This window comes from Hibiscus syriacus, unplaced genomic scaffold, assembly GCF_006381635.1.
Source record: "Hibiscus syriacus cultivar Baekdansim isolate YM2019G1 unplaced genomic scaffold, ASM638163v2 tig00112230_pilon, whole genome shotgun sequence".
Lineage (NCBI taxonomy): Eukaryota > Viridiplantae > Streptophyta > Magnoliopsida > Malvales > Malvaceae > Hibiscus > Hibiscus syriacus.
In genome coordinates this window covers 613,114-627,007 of record NW_024063275.1, presented here as the reverse complement: position 1 = coordinate 627,007, position 13,894 = coordinate 613,114, and the positions used below count along the sequence as shown (strand labels likewise).

Sequence of the window (13,894 nt, the reverse complement as noted above, 5' to 3'; positions counted from 1 at the left end):
GTTGAGTTAAAGTACTGACCCGAGTTTCCGGGCGTTACATAACATTACACAATGACAATATCAATAGAATTAAGCAAAATACACAAAAGAACAATTTTTGTAAACAGTGAAGGAATGCGAAAGAAACTTTTTTATTTGAGATTGGCTTATTTATAGCCTATGTTTAGCGGAACAAATAAACTTTTATTGACGAATAGTACACCAATACATGAGGAAGAAAAGCAACCGATTATTCATAACGGTAAAACAGCAGTCGGGTTGCGATTTGTAATTAAATTCGTGGATTGATGACAACTTAATTGGAGGATGGAAGGCGGAGATATAGGGGGATGGGATTGGGGGCATTTGGAGGAGAGTCCCAAACCGAGAAAGCACTGGTCGAGTTGATCCATTTCTTTGGAATTTCCGGGTAATGACGATTCAACACATCTTTTAAGCTTTCAGTTGTATTCACCCATTCCAACCCCTTCTTTGTGTATGTTTCCTCATTGAAATCGCTTGTGAAGAACCTATCTGCTTCCAGCCTCCTGCAATATTCATATCATCCAATTCATGTTATTCAACTTTTCCCAGAAAATATTGGGATACAAGTACACAATTAACATACCTAGATGCCATGAGTAGGAAAACAATGAAAGCTGTCTCACTTATGGCAAAACCTTTGATCTTCTTCTATGCCATGAGCCCCACCATTATGTCTAGTTGCTCAACATCATCACCATACACTTCCTTGAGAACTTCAATGACTTCTTTGTCGTCGGTTAAATCTTCCCATTTAGAGATTGGTATCAATAGTAAAGCCCTACGGAATTGATTATACCTTGCAACTTTCCTCTCCCTGTCCCTGTAAACTGCATCATTGATATTAAATTTTCAGTTGTTTGTTTAATGAATTCATGGATTATAGAATTCCAGTTCAAGACAGTTTTTTTTATACTTTCAAGAGCTGCCAAATCTACATGGTTACGCCTCTCTTTGCCATCAACATCATGTGGCACAAGGTCTCGAAGCCATGCAGGATAGTTCCAAAGCTCCAATCCACCACAAGCTTGATGGCCCATTGAAACAAATTGCCTGGTGAATCCAATTTGTGATAAAGTTTTTTCTCCTATATGACCAATCAGATCAGGCATAGGAACCCTGCATTTGCAGATTACAAAATAAATATTTAGTATGGAGCCATAGTTTTCTCCTTTATGACCTATCATATCAGAAAACAATAGCTTGGAAGGCTTACTCCTTGAGGAATGGTGGAGTTTTGTTAGGTCCAGGAGCGACATTGGTGTTCCTGAGGTGGAGGTAGTCAGGTAGAAGCTGGTGAATCCGATATACGCTGGTAAATTCCTCAGTCAAAGAGTAAGGAACACCATGATTAACAGGCTTTCTTAGACCAACTAAACCCCCCAATGTGGCATCCCCAACGTGCCCAAATGTGTCCTTGAATTTCTTTCCCAATAACCCATACCTGTGACAAGTTTTATATAGAGGTCAAATCCAACAATAGAGGTCACCAAATTTGACAACTTTAAAGGATTTACCAGTTAGCTCGCATTCCAGCAAGTAGCATATCAGTTTTGAGAAGCTCCACTGTCCAATCAATGGTATGGATCTTTGCAATCACAGCAGAAGTTACAAGCCTCGCATGTCGGTACAACTCTTCATCATTCAAATTAGGGTGTTCCTTCTACAATTATATTCCAGTGACTAATGTTTAGTAAAATTCTCAATATGTAAAGCTATCATGTAAAAGAATACCTTGAGAGCATCACAAACAGCATTGTGTTCTTTAATGAAAAGAGCCTGCAAAGCAGAGACGCCAGCCCAGCTGTTGCGAATATCTCCGGATATGGGGATCCCATCATCATCTTGTTGGAGTAAGCCATCTTCTGAAATCTTTAACTTCCCATCTCTGAATGTTCTTACCTTTTGTAACCTTTCCTTATTGCTGCCATATATTACACTTCCATCCCTAAAAAAATCACTCTTTCATTATGAAAATAATGCACGCGTAATTACTATTACCACCAAGGATATCTAAATTCGCTGTATCCATTTTAATCCATAATGATAAATTATTACCACCAAGGTGTACGGATGTTCTTGGCGCCGGTTTTGATATCGTAGAAACCAGTTGGAAACTGCTTTGTGGGATAAAACTTGAAGGAATTGAGAGGGCATTTGTTTGCTACTTGTTTAGGTGCAATCAACTCAACCTGCAACTTTGTCCAAAGATTAATTAATTATATGTATTCACGTACAATTTCAAATCCAAATAATATAAACTTAACCTGCTGGTTGGTGTTCTCCATGTGATCGATCCAATCGTGGATCATAAATTGGATCCAAGAAGCTGCAATCACGTTGAATTGCTTGCCCGTATCTTTGTACTGTGTTCGTGCCAATAGTTTTGTAGCCACAACCATTGGATCTGGCTTCATTAACTACAAAATAGTATTGTTTTTATTTCACATCGTAACACTATATATATATATAATTAAAAGTGCTTATGAATCGGTTTGAATAAGGTATATATATGTCATCAATATTATATTAAATATATGCTTGACTTTATATCGTATTAAATATAGAGTAAATATACTTAACTGGTTGAGCAAATTGTTTAACTTTGTATCTCATATTCGTTTGGTTCATGGGTTATTTACTTACTTGGAGCACTTTCATTCCTTCCTTTAGGGTCTCTCTTTTTCCTTCCCTTTAAGTAAGACTAGGATTAGATTCAGAATTCGTCAAAAAAATATCATATTAAATATATGTTTGATGTTTGTATCAGTCATTTCTTTTTATGTAAAGATTATATGAAAAATGAACACATCAAGTGATCTCAGTGATTAAAAAGAATGTTGTTTCCTCTAAATCTTGGGTACAAGCAACGTTTGTGGTTGTGTGCATTATCAGTGTTTAATAAAGATTTTTAACATATACTACCTTTTAATCCCCCTAAAACGATTAAAAACAAAAAATTATTACATGAAAATATAAAATTATGAAAGAATAACTATAATAATATTAAGTATTATTTAAAAGAGTAATATTCTTATAAATTTATATCTTGAGTTGACACTTAACTTACCGGGGATCAATTCATTTAAATTGATATTAGTTGAAACCTAGGGAATATGGTTGCACATAATTTTTTTTATTTATAGTTTATATATATATATGTGTGTGTTAAATTGTAGTTAATACAAAATATTTTTTAAAGTAAAAGTCGATTTACAGATTTAATCAATTTTTTTCAATTAGTTAGATATGTGACTCTCATATTCATTAAAATGGAAAGTCATATAATTTTCCTTATCTGTTGTGAGCTTGAAATTAATGTATATACCTGCTGTTGTGAGCTTATAATTAATGTGTATACCTTATCTGTTTCCCCAACAGGCATAATATTCCTGCCAAAGAAACTTCCTTCGCTGCCAGCTCCCTCATTGAAGGGATCATTGTAACTTCCATCAGTTGTTCTGTAGGGATAATCTCCTGAATTAAATCGAACTCCAGACGGTGATTTTCCGACATTGATTAGATTGTACTGTTGGTGAAGATGTCGACGAATGGCCAAATACAATAATCCTAAGAAAACTGGTAACTGTGACCACATTCCCAATTTATCCACTGAATGCACAATCTGAATGACAAAAAATATTAATAATTTTAAGTTTAAAGTTAAAAAAATAAATAATCATTCAGAATACAATATTATAATCATTTTTATTAAAAAAACGATGCAACCAAAAATAAACATATGATCATAATTTAAATATCTAAGTAAAATATATGAAAGAAATAATAAAGAATGTAGTATAATATATTTACGAGGAAGAGAAAAGCATCAATTATCGTCATGGAGGAGACAGCTTCATGAAAATCTTTATGGATGAAACGATGTAGTATGTTAGTGAAATGCTTCTTCATAAATGCCATTATTTTTCTGAGAGAATATAGGCTGTCTTTTGAAAGATATTTGTTGTAAGAACCATAGTCATGCATATGTCTGTATTTATAGATGGAATTGAGAAGAAAAAGTAAGATTTGAACACCGCCACGTGATAAGCACGGAATAATTAATTATATGCAGGGAAGATTCCTTTTCCAATTCGATACAAACACATTGGCAAAAAAATAATAATTCAAAATAGTACAACTTTGTATACTTTCCCAGTTTTACGTTTTCATCTGGAAAAAAAACAACAATATTTAACACGTGATCTAGGTTATCGACAAATTTGCACCGCCACAATTAACAAATCACAATTAACATTTATTTTTCTTATGATAAATGAATAATCCAAGTGATGGGTAGGGATTAGGTCACATGGGGCACTCATATTTGTTCCAAAAAGGGTTTTTGATTTAGGGACAGAGTCAAGATTAGATATAGACAGGGGTTTAAATATTAATTTTTTAAAAAAATACAATGACTTACTAGGTATTTAAACTTACAATTCAGAAAACAATGTCTAATTTGTCTAATAATTAAATTTATAATGACCTAAATTGTTATTAGACAAAAAAATTGAGAACATTGAATTATAATTCCCCTTTTTTGTATAATCACTGGTTTCCAATTTATTGGTCGACTAATTCTAATCAGGTACTGCAGAGGCGAGGGTGACCCTCCCAACCCAGTTTGCTCCATTCGCAATCGCAAAGATTCGAACCACTAACCTTGCTTAAAGGACTTGGTCCTTCTATAACACTCGTTCCCCTTATACGACCCCGTACACGAGTCATAGATGTCACATGACTTTTAAAACACTTATGTACTTAAAAACTAGTAAAATATTTTTTATTTATAAAACGATTTAATAATGTAATATTTAAACATCCATTAACTACTAATATGTAAAATAGCGTTTAAGTCTATCACATAGTAGTTTAAGTTAGAATATAATATAGTACTACAGACCAAATACCATATGTATTATCAAAGCATCATATAATGTCTAAGTACATGCGGACTAGTAATATCAAAATAAACATCTAGAGATGTTATATTGTTACTGATGAGGCAATCCTTGACAGATAATGACAGTTGTACCCCTCACTCCGATCGTACGCTATTACCTACTCGTGAAAAATTATCACACGCTAAGTATACACTTACTGAAGCATAATATAAAAAATGAGGTATATTAAAACATAAATATTTCATAAAAGATCAAAATACTATTTTAATCGTATAAAATATATTAACGCATAAAATTGACTTTATAAGCAAAGTTTCCATCAAATAACTTGTGAAACATTATTTTGAATGGCTAGCATACTTATCAATTAGAATATTCCAAAATATTCATTCACAACCCAATGTATGACAAATGAGAATGCAAGGTACACAATAAGTACCTAAGTGTCGCAATGACGTATAGGTACTATGGTACACAGCAACACTATACTAACCATTTCCGAAGTAGTAATATCGTACGACTACAATCCTTGCACACAAAGTATCGAAAGTACGCAAAGGTACTAATATGAATATGCAACAAATGCATTAAACAAAATTGATCGATAACCCTCATACACCAAGTATGCCAATTACATATATAGTGCTTCAGTACACAAAGTACTACTACAATACCACCTTATTTATGGTATTACAACACCATCATACACCAAGTATGCCGATTACATACATAGTGCTTTATTATACCACCTTATTTATGGTATTACAACACCGTCATACACCGAGTATGGAAATTACATACATAGTGCTTCATTACACAAAGTACTACTACAATACCACCTTATTTATGGTACTACAATTGCACCTACGACTCTCAATGTACATAAAATAGGATTTAAAATCCAAAGCGTAGATTAAGAATTTATTCCAAACCGTCAATAAATGATAATTCGTGCGAAACACATAAATTCATTTTAGGCAATTCATACCCTAAATATCATTCATAAAATCATTTTCATAAAACTTTATGAAAATATTTCAAAATGCGTTCAAAACATGTTAAATAAAAACACTCAAAGTTGACTAATCGCAAGTCTTCCTCATATCATATAAGTACATAATAAATGCACTCACCTGGTATGCCTCACTATTATGCCTTACTGTCAATATTTGATTACTCTTGGATTTTTTCCTTGCCTTTCGCTTTGCTTGTATCACAATTTTGATAACGATCTACAAAAGCATCTATTAAAGCACATACAAATATAAAAGACATGCTAGTACTCTTAATAACATTTTATACAGGATAATAATACCCAGAAGTATTAATATTTTTGAATTATTCTAAAATTCATCTTAAATTTTCCTTTTTACTCATAATGGGCCCTTGCCATTATTTCCTTCAATTCAAGTCCCAACTAAGCCCAATAAATTTCCATCATTTCATTTCCATCCCAATATCTCAACAATACCATAATTACCGCTTAAGACACTAACTTTCTCAATATTTACCATTTTATATTTAAACTTTACCAACTTTCCAAAATGGCTTAATTTCACATTCTAACTTCAATTTCAGCCCTCAAACAATAATTTCTAGCAATGTGCATCCATTATTGAGTAATTACATAATCATCCTATAACTTTTCGAAATTTCTAAAATGGTCCCCCAACTTTTGAAAAACTAAAAATAACCCAAACTATTTTTTCTAAGGCTTGTAGAACCTTCCAAATATCATTTCTAAGCCATGAGAATTTTTCTACAATTTTCCCCAATATTTTCTTCAAGGCGAATGCTTTAGGTGTGTAAATCTCATGATTTTCACTTCATTCAAGCATGAAATCAACATCTATTCAACATTTCAAGCCCTCTGTAATCAAAACCCTAAATTAATTTTTTTTTAAAAACACTCTTTCCCATAAGCTAGGGTTAGGCTGAAACTTGTATTAACATATATAGCCATGTATAGTTGATTTTAATCATCAATCATGCTTGGAAATAATTTTACAACCTCAAAAACATCTAAATCATTAATCAAATCATGAAATCCTAATATGAATATAAACCCTAAAAGTTGGGATCTTTTAACACAAACCAAATTAGCATGCAATAATGCTATCAAATCATAGCGACAATCGAATATAATAAATTTTTAGTTCACAACTCGATCCAAAATCCAAAGGAAATTGCTCCAAATTGAAAAATAAAATTTATCTTACCTAGGTATGGAGAGCTTGAAATAGAGCTGAAAAATAGCTTGGTTTCATGAAATTTTCCTTTAATTTCAAGTTAATTTGGCATTTATTTAGGCTTAAATGAATATAATATTCATTTAATGAGAAATGTCCATTTTGCCCTTAATGAAACTTGATATTCACCCTTTTCCAACTTTGCCTATGCAATCTTCATAGTGATTGTATCTTGTCCTAAACGTTTTCTTTGCAATATCTACCTCTTCAACTTTATGCTGGTAATACACGGATCTCATATCTATCTTAGAGAAAACGCAAGATCCTTTAAGCTGACCAAAGAGGTCATTGATTTTGAGAATGGGATAATGGTTCTTGATTTTAAACTTATTTAATTGACAGTGGTCGATGCACAACCTCATGTACCCATCATTCTTTTAACGAAGAGGATTTGTGCACCCCAAGGAGAGATATTTGGTCGGATAAACCCCTTCTTAAGAAACTTTTGAAATTACGACTTCAACTTCTTTAGTTCAGTCAGTGCCATACGGTAGGGAGCAGTGGACATCGGAGCGGACCCAAGCATTACTTCTATACCAAATTCTAACTCTTTGTCTAGCGGTAAACCCAACAACTCCTATAAAAAATATCTGAAAAATCACTGACGGCTCAAATGACCTCAATCCTTGAAACTACAACTCTGGTGTCGACTACGTGAGCTAAGAAGGCTTCACAACCCTAATCTATCATTCATTGTGTCATAAGGGATGACACAACATTTGCACCCTTTGTCTACTCATCAATCATGATGATCCTAGTCCCATCCTCCTTTCAAAGTTTAAGTCGTCAAAGCTTACACCTTAACTTGCGTTGTGATCCGACAACCAATCCATGCCCAAAATTAGATTAAACTCTTTGAAGGGTAGCATCATAAGATTGGAAGAAAAGATCTCGCCTTGAATTTCAACTGGATATCTAACACGGACTTTGTCTCCTAGGACGCCTAATCCTAAAGGGCTGGTAACTGGAACTCCTATCTTAAGGTTCTCAATTGGGATATTTGTTTCTTGTACTAGATCAAAACAAATATGGAGTAAGTGGATCTGAGGTCGATTAATGCAATAGCTGGAAGGGAAATGATGTGATCCCGTTTATGAGTTCCGAGTCATATACGATGTTGCCGATCGTGATTCTAGTAAGAACTTTGCAGTGCTTTGATTGAAGGCTGAAAATGCACAAACAACGTTATAAGAAGGGAAATATGTATATATAAATATGTGTATGAAAGTAATGGAAATGATAAATGAAGTTGAAGTGGATTGTATATGAAAGAAGTGTGGTGGTGATAGTGGTTGAATGGATGTAACGAAAATGGTGAAGGATGTTTGTGGTTGGTGTGGAGAATGATAGTAATTCAAAGGATGAATTGTGACCCTCTAACTATATACGATTTAGGAACCAATAATATAATAAAGATGGAATCGAAGTGATAGAGGGTGGAACGTGATCCATTAGCTATAGTAGAGCTAAGAACCAACGCTATAACAAGATGAAATGGATGAAGGCTTCAAGACTGACAAGAAACTGATAGAGTTCTAATCCAAGAACTAAAATGAAAACAATCTTTCAAAGTATTTTCATAAATCAAATTGTGTGTCTACAAATGATACCAAAGTTGTCTATTTATAGTATTTCTAAGAAGCATATGAAAAGACTCAAAAGATGATAACATTTTCATCAATTTAGCAATAAAATGAACTTGAATGCTTTGTCTTCTTATTTTCAAAGTTGGATGAATATTCTAGATCATTTTGGGGATGAATCTAGATAATTTGAAGCTGAATATGGCCTTAGCTTCATCCAAGAAGGAGGGGTGACTCTTGGGCTGCATTGCTTTGCTTGCAAATGGAAGAAAATAGGTTAAATGAAGTCATATGATGAATGTGGACATCCTACATGTCCAAATGAGCTTGTCTCTTCAAATTCCCTGCTAATTTTATCACTTAATTTGATGATTAAATGAAGTAAAATCAGCCTTCATTGCTTGTTCCTTGGTAGCATGTGAATAGCCCTCAAAGAATGATAAGTAAGACTTGAATAGGTTAATTATGAAGGATTGAATGCATTGTCTCTCCAAGAATATGAACAGCCCTTGGTTTGAATGATTAAATCAGCCTTGAATGCTTTGAATTAGGTGAATAAAGATGACCTTAAATGTCTTGTCTCTTGGTAGAAGATGAAAGGACTCTTCCTTGGCTCAAACTCATCCAAATCATCCATGCATGAAATTCCCGTAATGAAAATTCCAGCCTGCACTATCTTCAGTAAATTGATCATATCTCAAGCTCCCGATATCGAATTGAGGTGATTCAAAAGGCGTTGCAAATATAAGAGATAGATGAATAATGTCCAATTGATTTCTGGGCCCAAAATCATCTGTATCGCATCCAGAATTAGAAGACATTCTGACTGATATTCTTGCATCTGTTGAAACCGTTCAACTTCTCTCATGCACCTAGACTCAAAGGTGAACATTATTCAATCTTTAATTGAAAATATCCATGAAACAATTAAAATTTAGTTTATTAAATGAACTAGTTTGATGAATGAACTAGTTTAATTAATGAACTAAATTTATTCAATGAAATAGATGCATGAATGAAGTAGCTTACTAAATGATCTAAATATGCATAAATGAACTACTTTCCGAAATGAACTAGATGCTTTGAATGCAATTCATGATTAATGAACAACACACTTATTAAATGCAATGGCTGTCATGCAACTAATAAAACTCATGCAAATTCATGCAATCAATGATATCATATGACAAGCATATCTAAGAGGTAAATACAAACATATGATAAAATATAGTGCGTAAATGAGCAGGTATAGGATGAAGTAAGGTAGAACTCCCTTTGAATCAGCCTTGGTGAACTTCAATGATTTAATCAGGTCAAGAATAAAGTTAGGGCTTATTGGGATCATATCATTCCCTCCCTCTTTAATGCGATTTGTCCCCAAATCGACGCTTGCTACAAAAGGAAACAATCTCGACATCCTTTTAGCTGGGAACTTCTTCATTATTGTTTTGCACAAACACCATTCTTTGGAATTAAGATTTTCTTTCTTGTGCACTTCATTTCAATGTTGTTTATCCGAATAGGTATATGTTCTTTGCACTCCTTCTTTGTGTTCCTTTGAATCATCATGAGGGTGGATGGAGAGTCTTGGCCTTTGAACTTCTTCAAGTAGGTAGGTTACACCATCTCCTTTAATCTTTGTTCCCTTCCACATTATGAACCTTGAATAGATTGATAATGCCCATTTCATCTCCTTGAATTGATCATCACAAGCAAGAGAAATTCCATGAATCAATGTTCTACAAAATAAATCTAATTTATAACATGGAACATCGTTAATAAAATGAATGAACATAGAAAATTCATGAAAGTTCATGAATGGAATTTGGCCCTTGACATTCTCAAGAATCAGATTCATTGAAACTTCCCTTTTATGAGGTTATTTGAATGGAATGAGTAAACTTGGAATGTCAATGAACACGTCCCTTGGAATTTCAAGCGATTCAACCTTTGAAACTTCAAGTGTCACTCCTTTTGGAACTTCAATGGACATGTTTCTTGAATCATCATTTTGTAAAGGTATGACTCCTGGAATATCCTGTAAATCAAGAGGATGAGTAAGAAGAAAAGATTCGTTAGTAGAAAACAAATTTTCCAACTCTTCACTTTCTTTTCTCTCACTTTCATGCTTCTTTTTAACTATCTCTTCAATACCACAGTCTTGTTTTTCAGTGTGCTCATTTTCACTCTCAATTCTTTTTTCAATGCTCTCAATGTCTTTTTCAACTCTCATTTCTTCTTCTTCTTTGCAAGCACTTTCTTTTTGTAGTTGTTCATGAAATTGTGTTTCTTTAACAAAATTATCAAAACACACTTGAAGATGAGCTATACTTTCTAGATTGAAAGATGCAAAATTCCTTGGCTCGCTTCGCGTTGAACTTTTGACATTGCTTCTTGTTAGAAAATTGGGATTCTCCTTGTAAGATCTTCTACTACAATTGGGTGTATAACTAGAAAAGGATCGAGTGTCATCTCTCCTATTTAGTTGTGTTTTGAACTTCGTTAGACGTGTTTGTGAACAAGAAGATCGTTCTATCATTCGCTCCAATTTCTTTGAGATTGGGTCGAGATGATTTTGAAACAAACTCCCTATCTCTCGTGTCATGGCTTGCATTTGCAGGTTTGGTGCAGCACCATCATTTTGGGCGTCAACTCCTGAAATATGAGAATTGTCTCTAGAAGTATGTGATTATTATTAATAAAAAATGAAAAATAGACCTCACCAACACAAAATCTCACCAATACACTCCAAGGAAAAGTCTCTCCTCCCGTGTTTCACTCGGGATGGCTTTTACCCTTAATGCACACTCTTGCCTTTTACCGCTTTTGCTTTCTTTTAAAGTTCTTGTGGAACTCCCTCGAGGTTTACAAGGTGTCTTGTAGACTTTGGCTGAAATAATTTGGGGCTTGGTTGGAAGAATGATGTGAGTAAATAAAGAATTGGCTACAATAAAGAATGAATATGAGAATAGGCAATAAAATCGTAAAGATAATGAAAGAAACGATGAAACGAATATGAAACCTTCTTGATTTTTTTCAAAGATAAAAAGAATTGCTCACGCCTTCTTTAAATTTTTTTCCTTTTTTTCTTTTCTTTTCTCATAAATTTTTTAATCTTTTTTTTTTCTTTTTTTACTAACCCGGGAGAGAGAAAATTACAATCTTACTAAATTGACTCGCTCTAATACCAAATGATATGATCTCGATTATCAATTCTGAGTCATATACGATGTTGCTCGATCGTGATTCTAGTAAGAACTTCGCAGTGCTTTGATTGAAGACTGAAAATGCAGAAACAACGTTATAAGAAGGGAAATATGTATATATAAATATGTGTATGAAAGTAATGGAAATGATAGAATAAAGTTGAAGTAGATTGTAAATGAAAGAAGTGTGGTGGTGATAGTGGTTGAATGGATGTAACAAAAATGGTGAAGAATGTTTATGGTTAGCGTGGAGAATGATAGTAATTCAAAGGATGGATTGTGTCCCTCTAACTACATACGAGTTAAGAACCAAAAATATAATAAAGATGGAATCGAAGTGATAGAAGGTGGAACGTGACCCACTAGCTATAGTAGAGCTAGGAACCAATGTTATAACAAGATAAAATGGATGAAGGCTTCAAGACCGACAAGAAACTGATAGAGTTCTAATCCAAGAACTTAAATAATCTTTCAAAGTATTTTCATAAATCAAATTGTGTGTCTACAAATGATCCCAAAGGTGTCTATTTATAGTATTTCTAAGAAGCATATGAAAAGACTCAAAAGATGATAACAGTCTCATCAATTTACCAATAAAATGAACTTGCATGTTTTGTCTTCTTATGTTCAAAGTTGGATGAATATTCTAGATCATTTTGAGGATGAATCTAAATAATTTGAAGCTGAATATGGCCTTAGCTTCATCCAAGAAGAAGGGGTGACTCTTGGGTTGCATTGCTTTGCTTGCAAATTGAAGAAAATAGGTTAAATGAAGTCATATGATGAATGTGGACATCCTACATGTCCAAATGAGCTTGTGTATTCAAATTCCTTACTGATTTTTTCACTTAATTTGATGATTAAATGAAATAAAATCAGCCTTCATTGCTTGTTCCATGGTAGCATGTGAATGGACCTCAAAGAATGATAAGTAAGACTTGAATAGGTGAATTATGAAGGATTAAATGCATTGTGTCTCCATGAATTTGAACAGCCCTTGGTTTGAATGATTAAATCGACCTTGAATGCATTGAATTAGGTGAATAAAGATGGCCTTAAATGGCTTGTCTAATGGTAGAAGATGAAAGGACTCTTCCTTGGCTCAAACTCATCCAAATCATCCATGCATGAAATTCCCGTAATGAAACTTCCAGCCTGCACTATCTTCAGTAAATTGATCATGTCTCAAGCTCCCTATATCGTATTTAGGTGATTCAAAAGACTTTGGAAAGATAAGAGATAGATGAATAATGTTCAATTGATTTCTGGGCCCAAAAACATCTGTATCGCATCCAGAATTAGAATACATTCTGATTGATATTCTTGCATCTGTTGAAACCGTTCAACTTCTCTCGTGCACCTAGACACAAAGGTGAACTTTATTCAATCTTTAATTGAAAATATGCAGAAAACAACTAAGAGTTAGTTTATTAAATGAACTAGTTCGACGAACGAACTAGTTTAATTAATGAACTAACTTTATTCAAAGAAATAGATGCATGAATGAAGTAGCTTACTAAATGATCTAAATATACATAAATGAACTACTTCCCTAAATGAACTATATGCTTTGAATGCAATGCATGCTTAATGAACAACACACTTATTAAATGCAATGAATGTCATGCAACTAATAAAACTCATGCAAATTCATGCAATGAATGATATCATATAACAAACATATCCTAAGAAGTAAATACAAACATATGATAAAATATAGTGCATAAATGAGCAGGTATAGGATGATGTAAGGTAGAACTCCCTTTGAATCAACCATGGTGAACTTCAATGATTTAATCAGATCAAGAAGAAAATTAGGGCTTTTTGGGATCATATCAGGAAAATACGATAAAGGTACGTGAAATCACATCAGTGGCATCACATTTCTCCCATGATAGAATGGTATACTGACGAGAGGCTACTCTGGC

The 13,894-nt window shown here is 33.5% G+C and overlaps 1 protein-coding gene across 1 annotated transcript; it reads right to left on the bottom strand.

Moving 5' to 3' along the window:
* Positions 1-232: 232 nt before the first annotated feature.
* Positions 233-3,942, bottom strand: LOC120176149 (alpha-dioxygenase 1-like). Its single transcript, XM_039182642.1, has 10 exons — positions 3,835-3,942; positions 3,383-3,646; positions 2,289-2,441; positions 2,080-2,213; positions 1,756-1,969; positions 1,539-1,684; positions 1,238-1,465; positions 938-1,140; positions 608-851; positions 233-527 (listed from the first exon to the last, which is right to left on the bottom strand). Exons 1-9 carry the CDS (start codon positions 3,940-3,942, stop codon positions 673-675), a joined length of 1,629 nt encoding a protein of 542 aa, XP_039038573.1. The 3' UTR covers positions 233-527; positions 608-672.
* Positions 3,943-13,894: the final 9,952 nt, after the last annotated feature.

Bases quoted from the DNA above. Each gene is read 5' to 3' on its own strand.
- LOC120176149 (XM_039182642.1), bottom strand. From the start codon at position 3,942: ATGGCATTTATGAAGAAGCATTTCACTAACATACTACATCGTTTCATC. The intron at 2,214-2,288 runs GTTAAGTTTATA...ACAAAGTTGCAG, and splicing joins TGGAGAACACCAACCAGCAG to GTTGAGTTGATTGCACCTAA. The intron at 1,685-1,755 runs GTATTCTTTTAC...ATATAATTGTAG, and splicing joins CTGTTTGTGATGCTCTCAAG to AAGGAACACCCTAATTTGAA.